This window comes from Microtus oregoni, unplaced genomic scaffold (assembly GCF_018167655.1).
Source record: "Microtus oregoni isolate MIOR12 unplaced genomic scaffold, Mior012 000081F_ref0000091, whole genome shotgun sequence".
NCBI lineage: Eukaryota > Metazoa > Chordata > Mammalia > Rodentia > Cricetidae > Microtus > Microtus oregoni.
This window is the reverse complement of record NW_024544541.1, coordinates 3057497-3079080: the sequence shown is the minus strand read 5'-3', so window position 1 is coordinate 3079080 and position 21584 is coordinate 3057497. Positions and strand designations below refer to the sequence as shown.

Below are 21584 nucleotides of genomic sequence, written 5' to 3'. Positions count from 1 at the left end.
GGGGAGACCCTGTGGCTGTGGGCACGCACTCTGCCTCAGGTCTGGGGAGACTTTAAATTAAACAACTCATATTAAAACAGACTGGAATAGAGCTGGCTGCAAGGGTGCATCTGTAATCCCAGCACTCAAGAGATGAAGACAGGCTGTGAGTTCAAGACCAAGTGGGCTATATGTGAGACCCAATCTCCAAAAGCCAAAAATAAACCGAAGACGCTGTTTGGAACTCTTAAAAATGCTACCTTGAGCCCTTGAGGAGTAGAGGCAGGAGGGTCATTTCAAGGTCATTCTTGGCTATACTGGCAGTTTGAAGTTAGCCTGAGTTTACACAGACCTTGTTGAAAAAATTGTGTGCTGTGTACACACACACACACACACACACACACAATTTTAGCTGTTTTCAATTGAGAGAAGAGAAGCCCTCTCTCCCAGCACCAGGACGGAAGCCCAGTGGTCCTGCTGGATACACTCTGGTAAGCACCACCAAATTTTGAGTTGGAGGGTTCCCTATGGGTTTCCAGTTCCTTATTTCACCAATATTTGTAGTGGCCATTACTGAAATTTAGTAATTTTCACATAGCCTGGGAAGAAAAGTTGACTTATGAAAGCTCCATGCTGCCCGACACTCTTTATTCAGACTATGGATGCATTTCCAGGGGTGGCCAGGGCGGGGTTATTTGCAAGAGGAGAAGGTTTTCCAGAAGAAGTTCTTGCAGGGCTTTTTATCCCGGCGTGGGGGCTGCTGGAGAGGTGGGCTTTCCTGTCGCCTAGACACCTCGCTGGTATCCCCTCCGATGAGGGCACTGGAGCTGGCTTGGGAGGTCCACCCGTGCCACCAGGCAAGGAAAGTCAGGAGGCTGGCCCTCTTCCCTTCCGCAGCTTCCTGTGTTTTCAGAGAAGCAAGGACAAGGTAGAATGAAGCAAGCCCTGGACACAGCCAGCCTCAGGAGAGTCCGCCACTCCCTCCTAGGCTCCCTCCCAGATGGCAAGCTTCTCCTTAACAAACCACACTTCCTTCAAAGGCTGCATCTGGAGAATCCTAGAGAAACTGCTGTGCAGAGGAAAACGGACAAATAATTTTTTTTTTTTTTTTTGCTAATTTTCCCAGCCATGGTAGCACAGGTCTTCCTCAGCACTTGTGGGCAAAGGAAGCTGGATTAGTGTGAGTTTGAGGCTAGACAGGGCTACAGAGTGAGACCTTGTCTCAAAATACCAATGAGTGAATTGCTGACCTCTCCCTTCTAACACTCTTTGCTGAGGTCCTTAGCTCTGAGAGAGCTGCCCAGGTGACTGATGGCACAGACACCCCGGGCAGACAGGTTCATTTAACTTGCTACTGTTTTCAGACACCCTGCTGGGTGTTCAGAGACCTGAAGAGACAGAGAGACTAAGGTCTGGTTTTTCAAACCCCTTGGGAAACCGGCTAGCAGTATTCTGATGATAAACGACCCGCCGGAAACTTAGCTGGTAATTTCAGAGAAAAATCCGTTTCTAATGGTCAACTTTATGTACTCTTTCTTGGAATTTTTTCAAAATTGAAAAAAAAAACGAGAAAGTAAATCATTTGATGAAATTAGGAATTTATATCGTAGAGAAAGGGATGGCAGGAATTAATGTGAGCGAGCGTAAATTAAGGTTCTCGCAGTCCGTGTGACCAATACTGGCAGGAGCTGGTCCACAAGCTCACGCTGAGAGTCAGAAGTCAAAGCAGACACCAGCAGAGAGCCCCTGAACAGACACAGGCCAGGACAAGTGAGGGCAAGGGAGACCCGTGGTCTGAATGGTCCATTGTAGCATCCTGGGGACACACACACACACACACACACACGCACACGCACACGCACACGCACGGCAACTCACTGGGTGGGGACCGTACTCACCCCACTGTCCTGGCTGGTGGGACCACGCTCCAACGGAAGGGCAGTGGCCACAGCCCCCCACAGCAGCAGCAGCAGCCCGAAGGCCGACAGCCACTGGCCTCTGGCTCGGCAGCCACCCATCCTCTTGGGCTGTCCGTAGGTCAGTGCTCTGCGGATGGGGTCTTTCTCTGGAGCTCTGGTATTTTAAGCTCCCGTGCCAGCTGTTTTGGGGCCTGCACACGTCCACTGAAAACTTGCATGCCTCTCCACTCGTGCCGTGACGCACAAGCCGGAGCAATCAGTTCTCACAGAAACATTCGTGAGGTTGGATTTAGCCCCTTAATTAAAGACTCAGGACTTTTCCTGCGCCAGCGTGGATCGGCTCTCATTTTAGAACACGTGCGTGCGCATTTGCAGTGAGGAAGTTCTGTTTCCTTGTAATTGTGGCTGCAGCAAGCAGGAAGCCATTAGGACAAAGTCGAGCGATTTAACAGAATAGGAAATTAGGCTTGGGTAAAGAGTTTCAAACGTGGGATCTTACCCATAAGAAAGCAAAGCTGAGGAAGGGGGTGCAGCACAGCACAGCACGGCACGTGCTTGTCAAGTGTGAGGCTCCGGTTCCGTCCCCAGATCAGAAATGAAGTCTGCCTGAATCTGCTAGAGAAGTAATAGGTGCAGAGAGGACTCGGGGACACAGGACAGCAGGGTTTCACCCACACAAGGGATGAACCAAGAGCTTGTCCCAGTGTCGGGGGCTGTGGACCCCCAGACTCTGAATTTCCTGTAAATGACTTGTTTTCTTGTGTTTGCAGCTGCTCTGAGCAGGAGACCCTCAGGAGTTCCTGAAGGCAGGGGAGTTTCTGGTGGGCTTGGCTGGGGCGTGGCTATCAGTTAAGGATCCCTACCTAAGCTGCCCTGGTACACAATACAGGGGGCATCTTGTTTCAAGGATGACCCACGTTCCTGTCCCTGTGTCTCTGTCTGTGTGGGTGTGTTTTTAAATCTCCAGCCTAGTTCCCGGTCCCGTCCTGTAGTGCAAGAGCTACATCCCAGCACTGCCCTCTGCCTGGGCCAAACCCTGGTTCTTCAGCCAGACCTCCAACTCATTGACATACAGATGCTGATGCAGAAGGCATAGGAGGAACCAAGGGCTTTCTGCATCCCGGTGACACTGAGCATAGTTCATGGTCTAGGGCTTCCCAAACTCCCCGTATTAGCAAGTATCACATTCTTTAAATTAGGCCAGTGAGATGGTTCAACAGGTAAGTCTGTCACCAAACCTGACGGCCTGTCAGTCCCCTGGAGCCAGCATGCTGGGAGATACGAGCATGCACACCATAGCACATGCGTGTGCCCACACACAGGCCGTGTGTTGACGCACACCTTTAGTCCCAGCACTTGGAAATACATGCCTAATTCTAAAATTGGTGATTATTATTATTATTATTATTTTGGTTTTTCGAGGCAGGGTTTCTATGTGGTTTTGGAGCCTGTCCTGGAACTAGCTCTGTAGACCAGGCTGGTCTCGAACTCACAGAGATCCGCCTGCCTCTGCCTCCCGAGTGCTGGGATTAAAGGCGTGCGCCACCATCACCCGGCTATGGTGCTTATTATTTTGGTCCAGAAAAGGAATGGCCAAACTTGTGGGGCAGAGGCAGGCGGATCTCTGTGAGTTCGAGACCAGCCTGGCCTACAGAGCGAGTTCCAGGACAGGAACCAAAGCTACAGAGAAACTGTCTCAAAAAACCAAAAATTTAAATTAAAAAAAAAAAAAAAACTTGTGGGGCCAAATGTACGAATCCCTCGGAGCTGCCCAGACCTGAAACCCCTCTCAGGCCACTAGAGACCACCAGGACCCAAGAAAGGTTCATACCTAAAGCAAACTGAGGGCCGGAAGGCGCCTTCTGAAAGATCTCGTCCCTTCTCAACTTCTGGGAATCAGTTTTCTCCTCCAGCATGGGATTAAACTCGGGTCACCACGCTTGACAAATGTCTCACTCACTGAGCTACCTTGCCGGCCCCAGGCCACCCTCTGGACCCTACCACTGTATAAGGGAAAGAGCGGCCCCCTGCGCCACTATTTCACACTGGAGCTCCAGACTCCCCCTCAAGCGACCTCTGCTCAGCAAAGCCTAGGCTTCATTACAAAGGTGCGCTAAGGAACGAGAAATCCCATTCCCAGCACCATCTTTCATGGATGATCAAGGGGCCACAGGTCTGAAAGAACCTTAGCAGCCAGAGCTAAGGAAACAGCTTTATTCACTGTTCAGAGACCGTCACTCGGCCTAGAAAGTAGGCAGTGAAGGACGGCTCACCCCAAACCCAGCATGTCTAACTGCTAACACGAACCATCAGCCTCAGCCACGTCAGTGTGCCATCCAGATGCCAGCCTCGCCGGTGCCAGGGACGGCACGTGGACACTCTGCAGGCGAGGAGTGCCTGGTTCTTCCAAGCTGCCCTCAGATGTCTTGAAACTGGCAACATGAAAAGCTGCCCAGCCACGTGTTTCTTTTAGACGCCTCTACTTATCCCTCTGACTTGGTGGTGGGCACACTTGCGCGTGCTGAAGGCCGCCGGGTCCCACGTGGCCAGGACTCAAGTCTCAGTGTCCACCACTTCGGCAGCGGACTCCCTGGAGTTACTGCTCTCATCCTCTGGCTTCCTTTTCTTCTTGGCCTTTCGCTCTAGGTTGAGCTGAGCAATCTCTTCGTTTTTCTCTGTGATGTATTTTAGCTATGTAGGTACATAAAAAGCAAAACTGTATTTAAATCTTTACATCTGTCTGTAAACTTATTTGTAAACCTAAAAATAGTCACAATAACTTATGCCTTCTCCAGGATTCCAATTATGAGCACTAAAACTGAACTGAAGACGGAGAGGGACACAGTTCAGAGGCTGAGACCCGGCAGGGTTATGGTATTCTAGATCCGTTAGCTACAGTCAGGTGACCCTGGCACCTCTAAGTGTCAAGAGAGTCTTCACCTAGAAAATGACAGTTTGGTCAAAATGATTTTTTAGATGTGAAAAACTAGAAATTGTGCTCGCCTGCATAACTGACCTGGCAGGCTTCCATCCGTCCCCAGCCCATCAGAACTGCAGTACGGCTGGGCCTGGGGGCATACCTGTTGCACGTTCAAAGCCTACCTAGGCTAAAAGTCAAGCTCAAGACTGGCTGTATACTCAGCATGCCCCTTGTTTTGTCTCAGAACAAGAACTGAGGCTGGAGAGAGGCTCTGTGGTTTGCAGCACTTGCTACCTTCACAGAGGACCCAGTTTTGAGTCCCAGCACTCACTGTGGCTCACAACCACCTGTGACTCCAGTTCCAGGGGATCTGCCCTCCACGGGCACCACACACACACACACACGGTAGACAGGCACAAATGTGAGCAAACGCGCGCACACGCACACACACACAGAATAAAGGGGCAGGACATGTGGTGCAGTGGTACAGACAGCATCTGACTAGCATGCACAAGGCCCTACTTTCAATCCCTAGCATTAGGTGGGGGTGGGGTGGGTACCACAAGGAAACCATCCCCATAGACCAACTAACCCATGACTGGTCTGTGACATCATGTTATAAATGAAACATGGCACCAAAGTTTTGAGATATTACAAAAAAGGTAAATTATGGAATCCAGAGAGAGCTGATTAGAAAATTTCAAATTGGCTTTGCAAGATCTATCATGATGAAAGGAGGGCTATAAATTACAGGAGGTCTGAATGGTTCAGCCATCTCCAGTTTTTAATGCAAGGTGCCCTGGAGAATAACTACACGCCTTCAAGTGATTAATTGGGAATAATGTATTCCGGGGGGACGGGGGTGAGGAAGAAATTCATCTCTCACCAGTGAATTACTCCGCCTGGCTAAGAGCTTCACGTCCTCAGTGGTAACTGTGCTTCTTTTCGCGTGTCTGCAGAAAGGGCAGAAACACGTCACCAAACTGTGGTGTTAAAGTTAGGACGGGATATAAAAGTTCACGGCTGGAGGAACAAGGATGCCTAACCCATCCCGTCAGAGTCAAACCACCAGGCAATCATGACACAGTTTGCCAAAGAAACTGCGCGGTAATGGTGCACACCTTTAATCCCAGCACTAGAGAGGATTATAAAATGGGAGGAGACAGCTCCCAGACACAGTCTCATTCTGAGATTCCTGGAGGCAGGATCGCCAGTTCAGACTGAGGTAGAGGTAAGAGCCAGTGGTTGGCTGCTTTGCTCTTCTGGTCTTCAGGTTGAACCCCAATTTCTGTCTCTGGGTTTTAGTAACCATGCTACAGGATACCAACTCCACAGAGGACACTGAAGACAATCTGTCAACTGTGTCTGCGAGCCAGTGTGCTGGAGAGCAAAGAAGGGTTAGACACTGTCTAACGCCACCCTTTCTATAGCAGTCGTCTGTAAGACCACAGACCACGCAAGGTGCGCATACAAGGCTGGTGGAGAGAAAGGAGTCATCGTAAGACACGACTGCTCTGATAAGTAGACTTTAGCTGAATGGGCAAGAAAACGGCCATGATGCTGGCTCTTGAAGCTCTTCTCCAGGACTGAATCACAGACAAAGCACCTGCAGCTCCTCCTAGAACCCACTTCCCTGCAAGCTCTGAACCCTGCCCCCCCTCCCCCCCCACACGAGAGTCCGGCAGAATTGAGACCTGCCTTTAAACTGGTTCTGCCTCCTGCTCACAGCTTGGACCGAGGTCCTTCACATCCTCCTCCAAGCCTCGCTGGGAAAGATGGGGGCTGCAGAGAGGGCTGCTCCCTGCTCTTGCAGAGGGCGGAGTTCAGTTCCCAACATCTGCATCTGGCAGATCACAACTCCAGCTGCAGGGGACCCACAGTCCTCTTCATTTCTATGCCAACCATGTGACTGTCACTGAACTGCATCCTAACTCCTGGCTTCTGGATTTTAAATTTTTACGTGTAGCATGTATGTCTCTCTCCCACTCGTGTCCTCGTGCCTGAGGATGGAAGAGGACGCTGGAGTTGTTAACACTTGTGAGCCATGGTGTGGGTCTGGAATTGAACTTGGGACCTCGACAAGAACAAGTGCTCTTGCTCTTGAAGCCACCACTCAGCCCAGCTTCTGGATTGTTCTGAGAGCCTCACTATGGAGCCAGGCCAGTCTTGAACGTGGACTCCTCCTGCCTCACCTTCCCAAGCACCAAGACTGCCCCACCATGCCCAGCTTGTTTCTGGAACCACACAAAAACATTTTTTAAGAATTTCATTGACTTCCACAGCCAACACAGAAAGGGGAATTGAAGGTGATAGATACTTCGTGGGACTTGGGGGTGGGGCACAAATAAGCAGCAGCTGAATGAGCTGTTAGCATCTCATAATAGCGCCGTATTCCCCTCAGCCGAGCTGACGATGCCAAGCAGTTTTTAGGGACTGATAATATATACAGGAAGGGGAAGATTTAGAGCCCCCTGCTTTAATTCAGCGGAAAGATTCATCAGAGAATCAGTGCAGAGGGGTAAGGTGAGAAGTGTGGCCCAGAGGCTGAGGTGAGCAGAGGCAAAAGAGAAGCTTCAGCCCTCCCAGGCCCCAGCCATTCCAACGGCTGCATAAAAGCAATGGTTTCCAATTACCTGAGGTACTAATTGAAGAGCCGAACATAAATCACCTGTAAGAGCTCAGGCTTCTCCAGCTGAAGGCAAGCCTCCCCCTTCCCGGGAAGATTAGTCTTCCTCATAGCAAGCACGGAATGAAAGCCCTTGCCTGTCATTCTATGACACCTGCAAGCAATCAGGGCTGTGGCGCTCTGAGGCCCTCTCCACAGGGGGACTGACCCCCCAACTTCCCACATCCTGAGCAATCGCAACCTCCCCAAGAAAGGGTTTTTAAAACAGGCAGCCGCACACTGCAGTCCTGGGGCCGCCATTCAGACCTCAGTCAGTGAGAGACCTTCAAAAGGACTCGGAGATACCAGACTATCAAGTGACGTGTTCGGAGCAGATGTTAGGTCCCTGTAGCTTCGTCATCAGGCACGAGGCCCCAGCAAACAGGCGCCACAGAACTGAAATATACCGCCAGATGGGGGCGGTGATGTCAATGGACCTCAATTACACAGCCAGCTCTTCTACCCACCTGGCAAACATCTCAAGGTCTTTGGCAAAATTTTCTGAAAGAGAGGGGAAAAAAATAGCTATCAGCTGGCCCATCTCCACCTCAGGACTGAAGCCTAGGCTTCTAGTCAGCAGACTCGGCAAACCTCGGAGGCGAACAAAGGCACCCCAGGCCAGCAGTTACCAACTTTTCTTTTTTTTTTTTTTTAAAGTTCTTCAGGACAGGATTTCTCTGTGTAGCACTGGCCGTCCTGAAACTCACTGGTCCAGGCTGGCCTTGAACTCAAGAGACCCACCTGCCTGTCTCCTGAGTGCTGGGATTAAAGTGTGCATCACACCCGGCCCCACCAGCTTTTCCAAATCGTGGCTGCATCCCTGTCCTTCCCAGCACCCTCCACTCCTCTTACAAGCCTTGTCCTACCTGTGATGACACCTTTGTTCGCTAGGGACCGCCCTGTATGTCTGCCCCAAGTAGGGTTAGTAAGAACTCTGATTTCCTCACGAGTGAGTATCAGCGCCAGGGTGCAGCTGTCACACACACTATGGGAAGCATGGCCGTGTCACAGCACTGAGATGGAACGTGTCCAATGTTCCAGCCACCATGGCCATTTAAATGTCCTTCCCACACAACTCTTCCGGCCACGAAGTGATCAGGGAGCCCGTGTGTGTGTGTGTGTGTGTGTGTGTGTGTGTGTGTGTGTGCTGGGGGGGATGAGCCACACCACAGCTCCCACCCACACGGGTCCCCGGTCAAGCCCACAGAGATGTCCTGGCCTCGTACCGCACTGTCGGAAAGTCACCTCCGCGAGGGCTGCCACGGTCTGCTTGTTGAACTGCACCTGTTTGTCCAAGGCCACTTCATTGCACAGACTGCCGACCGTGTAGTGAACTGCTGCCTTTAGCCTCTGCAGGGAAATCACACATCCTTAAGTGAAGATCAGGGAGAGAGGCTGCCCGGCCTAATTCCTGCAGAACATTCCATCATGGCGGAGTGACAGGCAAGTGCACTAATCAGTTAACGACACCCTCTGGAGTGTGACTTGGGGGGACATGACTTTCCAACTAATGGTTATGATTTAGGTCCCATAAAGATGAGAAACCACGCTAGTCAGCAAGGAGCATTGACAGCAGCCCTAGCTGCATCCTTCAGCTCTGTCCAGGCCCTGCGCGCTGAGGGCCCATCTGGGGAATACAGTGAGACACCAGTCTGCAGCCTTAAAATAGCTAACGAAAGACAGAAAGATCCCAGGCCTTGGTTCCAAGTCTCTAGCAGCCACAGCCTCCAGGCCCAGGCGACAGGACAGCAAGGGCTGATGACTACGCATCTGACCATCCTCTGGTCTACAGGGTCACCAGCCACCGCAATGGTCTTCCTGCCCCACAGGAATTACCCTCCCCCATTTTTGGCAGTGCTGGGAATGGAACCAGAGCCTCACACACTAGGCAAACACTCCCACTGAGCCGCATCCTAGTTCCCAGAAAGCCTTTTAGATACTGAAAGTGTCACTCCTTCCTAGGCAGACATACCAAGGGGAAGCAGCTCAGAGCAAGCAAGGCAGCAAGCCCTGCGGTCTCTCCACTGATGAGTGACCTCCTTCCCCGCGGAGATGTAAACCAACCTCTACCCCTCTTCACAGGGCACCAGCAAACAGTACCATCCATTACCCACGTCTAACTTGGGGAACCAATGTATTTAGTGGGCGCACCTACAGAGTACGGGTGAGCCCAGAGCAGCCACAGGACCGCAGTCTCACCCAGCATGGATGATAACTTCCCCGGATTGCACATTGAGTGCCTCCTCCTGGTAACCTAGTCCATATTCTCTCTCGCCCCCGAAACCCTGAGGCCAAGTGCAATTAGGGCAGAATTATGTGCAGCTGTCTGGGAAGGGCAGGCTGGGGAGACTGAGATCAGGTGAGGGGCTACCGGCCCTACCCACTTCCGATGAGGGGCATCAACAGTCCGCAGGCCTGATGGTGAGGGTCTCTCAAGTAGTCATGGCTGCTCTGTTTGGAAGACAGAGCCCAGGCAGGTGTGGTGTCACCTGAATCCAAGACACTAGCAAGTATCCACTACACAGGCAGGTCAACCACACAGATGGTCCAGGGCCTCTGGGCGAGGCCAGGAAGATGAGCTTGGGACCTGTTCCCCAACCCCCTTGTCTGCTCGGACGTCAGACAAGCAAATCCAGCCATTAGGAGATCAAAAGAATCATCACCTAGAAGGGCGAAGACCCTGAAGGCCCTTTTAGATGTGAGTGGGGGCTGGGGACAGGATGCGGAATCCTGAACACATCTGGCTCCAGGAAGTTTTGTCTGCTCCTGTTGGGCCGCCTTCCTTCTGCTATGCTTTAGATCTTGGAGGCTAAGTCATGAGACTTGAAACTCAAGAGCAGCACCTTGTCCACCTTATCCCACAGAGTCTGCGTGCCAGGAATGCTGGTGGAGTGGGTGCTGGGGTCCTCAGAGCAGAGATGCAAATTTGAGCTCTTTTCTTGTTTGCTTTTTGAGATAGGGTTTCTCCGTGTAGCCTTGTCTGTCCTAGAACTCCCTTTGTAGACCAGGCTGGTCTCGAACTCACAGAGATCCACCTGCCTTCGCCTCCCGAGTGCTGGGATTAAAGGCATGCGCCACCACCGCCCCACTTGAGTTCATCTTTCTGGCCTCATTTAATCAGTGAGCATTTACTGTCTCCTAAGCCAGGCTTTGCTCTCAGAATTGATTCTACAGAAACAAAAAGACCCAGTAGTGTAGTTCAGTGGCAGAGTGCCTGCCTGGCATGTGTAAGGTCCCAAGCTCGATCTCTAGCACCTCACACACAAACAAATAATAATAAAATTAAATAAAAAAATAAAAACAAGCCGGGTGGTGGTGGCGCACACTTTTAATCCCAGCACTCGGGAAGCAGAGGCAGGCGGATCTCTGTGAGTTCGAGACCAGCCTGGTCTACAAGAGCTAGTTCCAGGACAGGCTCCAAAGCCACAGAGAAACCTGTCTCGAAGCAAACAAACAAACAAACAAACAAACAAATAAATACAAGACTTCTAGACGTGGTGGGGTGTGCCCTTCAATCTCAGAACTTGGGAGGTAGTGCGGGGAGGAATTTCTGTGATTTCCAGGCTAGCCAGGGCTAAACAATAAGACCCTGTCTTTAAAAAAAAGGGGGGGGGGGGGCTGTAGCCAGGCAGTGGTGGCGCAGGCCTTTAATGCCAGCCGTGGGGAGGCAGAGGCAGGCGGATCTCTGTGAGTTCGAGGCCAGCCTGGGCTACAAGAGTTGCTAACCGGGCTGGAGAGATGGCTCAGTGGTTAAGAGCATTGCCTGCTCTTCCAAAGGTCATGAGTTCAATTCCCGGCAACCACATGGTGGCTCACAACCATCTGTAATGAGGTCTGCTGTCCTCTTCTGGTCTGCAAACACACACAGATTGAATATTGTATACATAATAAATAAATATTAAAAAAAAAAAGAGTTGCTAACCCTGACAACCTGACTTCTGACAGCACCCACATCAAAATAAATAAGTATAATAATAACAAAAACCCCATAGCTCCTGCTCTCCCATCCCACCCTGGCTGTTATCGCTCTCTTCACACCTGCTGGTGTCACAGATTGAAAGTGAAGGCCTGGGAGACAAGAGTAACCCTTGATTTGATCCTAGATAGAGAGAGAAGACAAGTGTAACCTGCAGGTCAAATGGAGGCACTCGACTGCAGACTGTACAGCCAACAATGGAATTCCATTCAAGTTAGACAGCTGTCCCAGGCCTGGCTGCACGGAGTGCCTGCCGTCCGGCACGGGGGAGGTACAGGCAGGAGATCCGAACAATGGGGACCAGTCTCCAAACACAGAGAACTTCTGAAATGTGATAAACTATGGGGAAGAGGTGAACTATGCCACCCTGACCTTGACCTATTCATTTCATTGGATTTTTATTTTATTTCTTAGACAAGGTCCTGCTGTAACACTGGCTGGCCTGGAACTCAGAGAGCCGCCTGCCTCTGCCTCCCCACGGCTGGGATCAAAGGCGAGTGCCTGGCCTCATCTGAACTTAGAGCCTCTAGCAGGCTAAAATGGTGATCAGCTGATCTCTAAGCGGGGTCAGGGCTTTAACACTTAAATAGGAGCCCAACTACCTGAGAACGGCGCTTGCTACAAAAAAACAAAGAAAGTAAGATGCCAACAAGAGAAAACAACTGTGGGCACTTGGGTGTCCATGACTCGGCTAGCAACGCTTCTTTCTCGCTCTTCATCCCTTGGTGTCTCCTTGATAGGCTCTCCCTAGGTAGACTAGGCGAGTCGAAAGTTCAGAGCTGCTAGCTCTGCCTCCTGAGCGCTGGAAGAAAAGGCCTGAGCCCCGACGCCCTAACCTCTCTTGCTTTCGAGACAGGAGCTCCCATGGTACCTAACTGATCTGAAACTCATAATTCTCCTGCCTCAGCTTCTGCGGCACAGTCCCAGCCCCTCTCCCTTCACCGCACCCCACCCCCAGTCTTCTTCGAGACAGGTATTCCAGGTTGGCCTCGAACTCGGTATATCGCTGAAGACGACCTTAAACTTGCTTCTGCCTCCATCCCACAGTGCTAGGATCACAGTCGTTCACCCCAGGCCCGTTTGTGCAGGGCTGGGACTCGAACCTAAGGCTTCGCGCATGCTGCGCGAGCATTCTGCCAACCAAGCGCCGCCTTCTCCCGTGAGCGCCCACCTTCCACCTTCCCAGCCCTGGGAAAGCCGGGAAAACAGGAACTCGCCGTCCTGTCTTGCTGGGACCCCGTTTATTGTCTACCTGCCGGTGAGAGAACTGCCGCTCCTCCTCCGCCTCCGTCTCCTCCATCGCTGCGGGGCTCCCCGGGCAGGCGGGCCGCGGTAGAGTCAGATTTTCCCGCTCTGCGTCTGCGACGGACAGCGCAGAGGGTCAAAGCGCGAAGCGCCTCCTTCCTGGCCCGCACGCTCCCCCTGGCGGCGGTTTGTGGAAGGGTCTAGCTGGCGTTGGCGCGATCCCAGGATCAGGTGCAGCACCCTAGACGCTGTCTCAAGTCCTGTCACTTCCTTCAACATCTGTTTTTTTTTTTATTTTTTTTTATTTTTTTTTTTATTTTTACAGTGTTCTGTCTGCATGTATGCCTGCAGGCCAGAAGAGGGCACCAGATTTCGTTAAAGATGGTTGTGAGCCATCATGTGGTTGCTGGGAATTGAACTCAGGACCTCTGGAAGAACAACTAGTGCTCTTAACCTCTGAGCCATCTCTCCAGCCCTTCAACATCTGAAAGAACATGCATGAGATAGCTCTGTAGCTAGCAGTAATTGAGGGCACCTGCCGCGTGACCGAGGATCCAGTACCCACACCAAGCGGCTCACAAAGCACCTGTAATTCCACCTCTAGGGGACAGATACAATGTCATCTTTTGGTCTCCATGGACCCTGCGTGCACATGCACATACCTGCACACATGCATATGCATAAATAGTAAAATCTTAAAAATAACTTGGCTGGTCGTGGTGATACACGCCTTTAATCCCAGCACGGAGAAGGCAGAGGCAGGTGGATCTCTGTGAGTTCGAGGTCAGCCTGGTCTACAGAGTGAGTTCCAGGGCAGCCAGGGCTGTTAGACAGAGAAACCTTGTGTGTCGGGGGAGATACGTATGTGCTGGGTGTGGTGGTGCACATCTTTAGTCCCAGAACTTGGGAGTCAAAGGCAGGTGGATCTCTGTGAGTTCAAGACCAGCCAGGACTACTTAGTGAGGTTCTATCTCAAACTAAAAAACAAAACAAAACATTGTTCAGACCATTTTATACATTCAGTGGCCTTTTTTAAAGGAAAAAAAAAATAAGCAAAGCCACGTCCATGAAGAAAATGGCTTTTGGGGCTGGAGAGATGGCTCAGTGGTTAAGAGCATTCATTGCCTGCTCTTCCAAAGGTCCTGAGTTCAGTTCCTAGCAACCACATGGTGACTCACAACCATCTGTAATGAGCTCTGGTGTCCTCTTCTGGCCTGCAGACATACACAGAGACAGAATATTGTCTACATAATAAATAAATAAATATTTTTTAAAAAAGAAAATGGGGACTGGAGAGATGGCTCAGTGGTTAAGAGCATTGACTGCTCTTCCAAAGGTACTGAGTTCAATTCCCAGCAACCACATGGTGGCTCACAATCATCTGTAATGGGGTCTGCTGGCCTCTTCTGGCCTGCAGGCATATACACAGACAGAATATTGTATACATAATAAATAAATAAATATTAAAAAAATGGCTTTTATTTGGACAAATAACTTTTTCATTAAACCATGCAAAAAATATTACATCTTCCTGGCACATAACTGTCTTCTTAACCACTGAACAGTTCAGCCATTTGAATAAAGTGTACATTGTATAGATTATAGTAGCTGACTTATTATTGAGTGTATCATACTATATTAAATGTGGATTTGTACCCCTTCAGTTTAAAGGGTCATTGTGTTCTCCTGCCTATTTTAGATGACTCCGGGTTGGGGAAGGGCGTTTGGGAAGTAGAATTGTAAACTCTCTCTCTTGATTGGTTTTATGAAGACAGAAGGTTAATACTCTTACTACCAAGCTCAGGATTCTTGATCCTAAAGGTACAAGGATAGGTGCGAGGATTTTGGTTTTGGTTGTATTTGAGCTGTATGAATGGTGGGGTCTGAATACGGCTTATTTCATGGTCTAATGAGGAGGTAGAGCACAGATAACTGATTGGTTTGGTGACTGCAGTGCGTTCTGGGTGCACAACAGTTAGGCATGCTGTGGTTTAGTGACGTCTGGATACCTGTGAAGATGATTCAGTGCAGGTCTCTACTAGTTCAGTGTTTTGTATGTAGGTTATCCATTCTCTGCATCTAAACTGTGCTATGTTGACTTAGGGGTGGTATTGAGCAGACCTTGGTTCTCTGCATTAAACTAGTTGCAAAACCCACTATTTTGGAAATAAAAAAAATGTATTTTGACACACACAAGTAAAATGAATAAACCTATTTTAAATGTGTGCACTTAAAAAAAAAAAATCAAAGCCGGGCAGTGGTGGCGCATGCCTTTAATCCCAGTACTCGGGAGGCAGAGGCAGGTGGATCTCTGTGAGTTCGAGACTAGCCTGGTCTACAAGAGCTAGTTCCAGGACAGGCTCCAAAACCACAGAGAAACCCTGTCTCGAAAAACCAAAAAAAAAAGCCGGGCGGTGGTGGCGCACGCCTTTAATCCCAGCACTCGGGAGGCAGAGGCAGGCGGATCTCTGTGAGTTCGAGGCCAGCCTGGTCTACAAGAGCTAGTTCCAGGACAGGAACCAAAAGCTACGGAGAAACCCTGTCTCGAAAAATCAAAAAAAAAAAAAAAATCAAACATGTATCACCCGCAATTAACAAATGATAAAATATTGGGCCGGCAAGTTGCCTCGGAGGGTAAAAGCGCCTGCCCCTGTAAGCCTGGCGCCCACAGAAGAGTCCTCCGACCCCCACTGTGCACAAGAGCTAACGAATGTAAGTTACTAAAGGCAGTGCTTTCTATGTAAACTCACACACATGCAGCCTCAGGAGGCTTTGCAAAGAGCCACCAACTGCAGTGACCCCAAATCAGACTGAGACGCTTACCCAAATAGCATGCATTCAGAGTGAGTGGTTCCCATCGCCAGGGCCAGGGGAGCGTTGGCATGAGGACTAGTCGAGTCTCCCTTATGCAGAGCTATAGAACGAGCTGGGCAGTGAAATGGCTCAGCAACTAACTCATCGCGATTGCTGCTCTTGCAGAGAACCTGGGTTTAGTCTGCAGCGCCGACGTGGTGGCTTACTTCTGTGATGACTGTTTCAAGGGATCCAACACCCTCTTTTGACCTCCAAGGGCACGCACCAGACACACACGTACAATGTACAAACATGCATCATGCAAGCAACACATATATGCATAAGGTAAAAATAAACCAGTCTCTAAAGGTAAGGATCAGCGGGAGAGCTCTTGCCTAGCGTACTTGGGTAAGGGTTTGATTCCCAGCCCGCGAGGGTGCAACACGAACCCAGTGTGGACCGTCCTTCCTTCCTCCAGCTGTCTTCCTCCTTCCTGACTTGTTCTTTCAGACCTCCATTCATATCTCAGTTCCAAGAACAAACGACGTCTCTGCTGCTCCATGTATTCAATGTTGGAGGCCGGTTCTCGCTAGTGTGCTGTCCCAGGTGAGCAGACAGACGGTGCCCGCTGGAGTCTCCCGTGTGTCCGCATCATTACCTCCACCCAGTGTCGTCTGCTTCGGGGTCCAGCTGAGATCACGGAAGACAGGACTGGCTAGGACCGCTACACAGCCAGCCATCTGCCACACAGACACCGCAACGTCGGGAGCACGGGCAGACGCAGATGACACAGTGCTGTCTAGGGTGTAGGAAGGAGTTCATTTGTGCCACCAGCTAAAGAGTGAAAGGTGCCTGGCAGTGGTGGCCGTGCATCTTTAATCTCAGTATTGGGAGGCAGAGGCAGCCGGATTTCTGGGTTTAAGACCAGCCTGGTCTACAGAGTGAATTCCAGGACAGTCAGGGCTACACAGAGAAACCCTGTCTCAGGAAAAAAAAAAAAATTAAAAGATAATGCCAGGAGTGGAATCCCAGCACCAGGGAGGCAGAGACAAGCACATCTCCTGAACTGAGGCCAGTGGGTCTACAGAGTTCCAGGGTAGCCGTCTTCTACACAGTGGGACTCTGTCTTTTTTTTTTTTAAATTTATTTATTTACGGGGGCTGGAGAGATGGCTCAGTGGTTAAGAGCATTGCCTGCTCTTCCAAAGGTCTTGAGTTCAATTCCCAGCAACCACATGGTGGCTCACAACCATCTGTAAAGAGGTCTGGCGCCCTCTTCTGGCCTTCAGGCATACAGACAGAATATTGTATACATAATAAATAAATAAATAAATATTTTAAAAAAAATTTATTTATTTACTATGTTTACAATGTTCTGTCTGTATGTATGCCTGCAGGCCAGAAGAGGGCACCAGATCTCATTACAGATGGTTGTGAGCCACCATGTGGTTGCTGGGAATTGAACTCAGGACCTTTGGAAGAGCAGGCGATGCTCTTAACCGCTGAGCCATCTCTCCAGCCCCGGGACTCTGTCTTAATAAGGAAAAAGAAAGGGGGGCTGGAGAGATGGCTCAGCGGTTAAGATCACTGACTGTTCTTCCAGAAGACCCATGTTCAGTTCCCAGAACTCACAAGGCAACTCACAACCATCTTAACTCCAGTCCCAGGGGACCTGGAACCTACGGTAAAACATTAATGCACATAAAATAAAATTAAAAGAAACGATGATTGCTCATGACTGACAGATCAATCAGAATGAATTGTGAGTCATCTTCTGGGAACAATAAGATAAGAACTTGCTCTTTAACGTTTGTTTCTTGAGACAAGGTTTCACTATGTAGCCTTCGCTGGCCTGGAAGGAATTCCATGTGTAGATCAGGTCAGACTTGAACTCACAGCACACACACCCCAAAACTTAAAAAAAAAAAAATGAAGGGGGTGGGGAAAGAAGGAAGGAGAGAAGTCTTGGGGAGTCCTGAATCTTGGTAGAGAGGTTAAATGATACCAGGGAAATCTCCCTCTTAGGGTTTCTCTTTCAGGTTTTCAAGACAGGGTCTCACTATGTAGTCCTGGCTGTCCTGGAACTTAACTCTGTAGACCAGGCTGGCCTCAAACTCTCAGAGATATACCTGCCTCTCTTTCCTAAGTGCTGGGATTAAAAATACCTGCCACCACACCCAGCTGGGTTCTTTCCTTCCTTCCTTCTTTCAGTTTTTTGAGACAGGGTTTCTCTGTGTACTCCTAGCTGTCCTGGAACTCACTCTAAAGACCAGGCTAGCCTTGAACTCATGGAGATCTGGCTGCTTCTGCCTCCCAAGTGCTGGGATTAAAGGCGTGCACTACCACCATCTACCTTGCTCTTTCTTTTTATAAAAAATAATTTATTTTAATTTATTCTATGTGTATTGGTGTGAAGGTGTCAGATCCCCTGGAACTGGAGTTAGACAGTTGTGAGCTGCCATGTGGGTGCTGGGAATTGAATCCAGGTCCTCTGGAAGAGAAGCCAGTGCTCTTAAATGTGAGCCATCTCTCCAGCCCCAGGTTCTTGTTTCTTAATTTAAGCAAATTAAGCCAGGCAGTGATGGCGCACACTTTTATTCCCAGCACTCAGGAGGCAGAGGCAGGCGAATCTCTGGGAATTTGAGGTCAGCCTGGTCTACAGAGCTTGTTCCAGAACAGCCAGGGCTACCCTCTCCCTAAAATAAAAATTAATTAAATAAATAAATTAAGAACAGATACAAACAGAAACTTGAGGATAACGCATTGGTGTTTAAAAGGGAAGCCCCAGGATAGGCAAGCTGTAAACCTTGCAGAAAGAGAATGGAGAAGAGAGGACCATAGAGTCAGCCACGTGGCCTCAGTCAGCCATGCTGTGTTAACTCCAAAGATGGGAGGAGAAAGACCACCGACCTAAGCAATCAGGGCTAAATGAGTTAAAGAAGCAATTAATTAAAAACAAGCTTTTCTGCTCATGTACACAGGCTGTCCTCTCCCCACCCCCGCCTAACGAGGGGTTCTGGGATATGTCCCACACTGACACTCTGAGACTGAGGGCGGAGCCCGTGACTGGCTGACTGAAATGACCCAGACAGGAGGGCACAGGAAGATAAAGGAAGGGGCTTAGAGAAATGCTCGGCCTTTTCCATCTGGGAAGTGTGGAGAGTTAGGGTCATCTGATTGTTCCAACACTGCTCTTTGGATCTATCAGGCATTTTAATCCTAATATCTGACTCCAGAAACATTATTTTATTGACATTAGAATAACTTACATAGATGAAGTAGTGGGGCTCAAGGGATCAGCAGTAGCTGTGAGGAAGGTTTCGGCAGATAGAATAGGCAGGGTTACAGGAGCGGAACATAAGCATAACAAGCTAGTCATAACGCGCTCCAGAAACAAACATGATTGCAAGGTGGTCATAACAATCTTTTGAAACAAAGGTGTAGGGGGCTGGAGAGATGGCTCAGTGGTTAAGAGCATTGCCTGTTCTTCCAAAGGTCCTGAGTTCAATTCCCAGCAACCACATGGTGGCTCACAACCATCTGTAATGAGGTCTGGTGCCCTCTTCTGGCCTGCAGACATATACACGGACAGAATATTGTATACATAATAAATAAATATTTTAAAAAAAAAGGTGTAGCATGATTAATAACCCAGAGACAGAAATTGTGGTTCAACCTGAAGGTCAGAAAAGCAAAACAGCCAGCCACTGGCTCTTACCTCTACCTCAGTCCAAAATGGCGACCCTGTCTTCAGGAATCTCCGAGAGAGGCTGTGTGTGAGAGCTGTCTCCTCCCGTTTTATATTCCTCTTTATGGCTGGGATTAAAGACATGCACCACTACCGCCAGGCTTCTATGGTAAACTAGCATGGCTACTGGGATTAAAGGTGTGTGTCACCACTGCCTGGTCTGTAAGGCTGACCAGTGGGATTGTTTTGCTCTCTGAGTAAAAAAAACTGTTTTACTCTTTGAGTAAAACAGTTCTGGCAAACTTTATCTATTAAAATACAATTGAGGGGGCTGGAGAAATAGCTCAGAGGTTAAGAGCATTGCCTGCTCTTCCAAAGGTCCTGAGTTCAATTCCCAGCAACCACATGGTGGCTCACAACCATCTGTAATGAGGTCTGGTGCCCTCTTCTGGCCTGCATGCATACACACAGACAGAACATTGTATACATAATAAATAAATAAATACTTTTTCAAAAAAAAAAAAGCCGGGCGGTGGTGGCGCACGCCTTTAATCCCAGCACTCGGGAGGCAGAGGCAGGCGGATCTCTGTGAGTTTGAGACCAGCCTGGTCTACAAGAGCTAGTTCCAGGACAGGCTCCAAAGCCACAGAGAAACCCTGTCTCGAAAAACCAAAAAAAAAAAAAAAATACAATTGAGCCAGGCGGTGGTGAAACATCACTACACAAAGGTAGGTTTGCAAGATGGTTATAACAACTGTTTGAGATATGGTTGCCATTCCAGGACAGGTCACACGTAGGGTATAGCTCAGTCCTTGAGAAACAGAGATTTATTCATAAACAGGAATGAACTTAGTTTGTCTTTACTATCAGGAGGCTTTCAAACATAAGATGGAGGCAGATTGGTTCATCAACCTGAGGGAGGAGGCAATGGAGAAAGAGCAGGGAAGCCCTGGCCAACCCCAGAAGAGAAAGAGAGAAGGAAAGGGAACAGTTCTGAAAGAGCACTCGGGACTAAGCGCAGAACCCCATGGCAGCTGGAGGGGTGATACTAGGGGGCAGGAAAAGTACAGAATCTTAACTTCTTGGAGTGTCCCTGGAGGCCAGGTCCCTGAACCATCCCACTGGGTTAAGCATGAGAGAGAGAAGGGTTTGTCTCCACCTAGAGGAAGATTCCATTGTTTGCAGCAATAAGACCACAGGTCATTGAGTTCTGATTATTCATTTTTTAAAAAAGTCTCGAAAAACCAAAAAAAAAAAAAGTCTCTGTAGGCCTTAATCGATGGCCTAGTCTCCCCGATTTTCACATCAGCTTCTCTTTGTATGAAAACCATCTATGGGGGGCTGGAGAGATGGCTCAGTGGTTAAGAGCATTGCCTGCTCTTCCAAAGGTCCTGAGTTCAATTCCCAGCAACCACATGGTGGCTCACAACCATCTGTAAAGAGGTCTGGCGCCTTCTTCTGGCCTTCAGGCATACAGACAGAATATTGTATACATAATAAATAAATTAAAAAAAAAAAAAAAGAAAACCATCTATGTTAGCCAAGATGGTGGTGAATACCTTAGGCTGAGGCAGGAGGCTAGTGAGTTCAAGGCCAGCTTGGGCTACTGAGCAAAACTGTCTCGGAAAGGGCTGAGTGTGGTGGTGCATACTTTTAACCCCAGCACTCAGAAGGCAGAGGCAGGCAGATTTCTGTGAGTTTGAGGCCAGCCTGGTCTACAGAGTGAGTTCTAGGACAGGCTCCAAAGCTACAGAAAAACCCTCTCATAAAAAACAAAGACACACAAAAAGACTTACTTCTCAGTCAGTCCCCACTCTTTGTTCTCCGCATCCTACCTCGTTTTGAAGTGGCCAATTACTAGGGTTAATGAGCATCACTGTGGTGACCTGTGGGGTTTGAGTCCAAGCACAGGTTAGGGCTGAGGCAGCATATTGCAGGTGTACTTTGGAACTATTTTCAACTGATAATGCAGAAGCCTGTACTGGCCACTAGATGTCATCATTGTCCCATTGATGATGCAGGAGCCTATACTGACCACTAGATGTCACCACTGTTCCACTGTACCAAGGTCAGGGTTGCCTGGCTGTAATGGCATACTTAGCACTGAATCTGGCCCTGTTCCCTAGATGCTCCTTCTCTCATCCGCCCGGTGCGAGCCTCATTTCATAAGCAGAAATAGTTACAGTACAAAAGAGTTCCTCAGCCGGGCGGTGGTGGCGCACGCCTTTAATCCCAGCACTTGGGAGGCAGAGGCAGGCGGATCTCTGTGAGTTCGAGACCAGCCTGGTCTACAAGAGCTAGTTCCAGGACAGGCTCCAAAACCACAGAGAAACCCTGTCTCGAAAAACAAAAAAAAAAAAAAAAACAAAAAAAAAACAAAACAAAACAAAAAAAAAAAAA

General features: G+C 49.3%; 2 protein-coding genes across 2 annotated transcripts; both read right to left on the bottom strand.

Annotated features, from left to right (window-relative positions):
* Window positions 1-604: 604 nt before the first annotated feature.
* On the bottom strand, window positions 605-2152 carry LOC121441743 (cortistatin-like). The gene is made up of 2 exons (XM_041643026.1): window positions 1878-2152; window positions 605-880 (listed from the first exon to the last, which is right to left on the bottom strand). Exons 1-2 carry the CDS (start codon window positions 1995-1997, stop codon window positions 671-673), a joined length of 330 nt encoding a protein of 109 aa, XP_041498960.1. The 5' UTR covers window positions 1998-2152; the 3' UTR covers window positions 605-670.
* A 2094-nt stretch (window positions 2153-4246) lies between these two features.
* On the bottom strand, window positions 4247-12816 carry LOC121441742 (centromere protein S-like). Its single transcript, XM_041643025.1, has 5 exons — window positions 12712-12816; window positions 8710-8833; window positions 7951-7984; window positions 5705-5771; window positions 4247-4589 (listed from the first exon to the last, which is right to left on the bottom strand). Exons 1-5 carry the CDS (start codon window positions 12757-12759, stop codon window positions 4452-4454), a joined length of 411 nt encoding a protein of 136 aa, XP_041498959.1. The 5' UTR covers window positions 12760-12816; the 3' UTR covers window positions 4247-4451.
* Between the last annotated feature and the right edge of the window lie 8768 nt (window positions 12817-21584).

What these genes read in the sequence shown, in the direction of transcription:
- LOC121441742 (XM_041643025.1), bottom strand. Translation starts at nt 12,759, where the DNA reads ATGGAGGAGACGGAGGCGGAGGAGGAGCGGCAGTTCTCTCACCGGCAG. An exon ending in GGCAGTTCTCTCACCGGCAG is followed by an intron (nt 8,834 to 12,711) that starts GTAGACAATAAA and finishes ATTTCCCTGCAG; the next exon opens with AGGCTAAAGGCAGCAGTTCA. An exon ending in CCAGGCGGAGTAATTCACTG is followed by an intron (nt 4,590 to 5,704) that starts GTGAGAGATGAA and finishes GTACCTACATAG; the next exon opens with CTAAAATACATCACAGAGAA.
- LOC121441743 (XM_041643026.1), bottom strand. Translation starts at nt 1,997, where the DNA reads ATGGGTGGCTGCCGAGCCAGAGGCCAGTGGCTGTCGGCCTTCGGGCTG. An exon ending in CCACCAGCCAGGACAGTGGG is followed by an intron (nt 881 to 1,877) that starts GTGAGTACGGTC and finishes CTGAAAACACAG; the next exon opens with GAAGCTGCGGAAGGGAAGAG.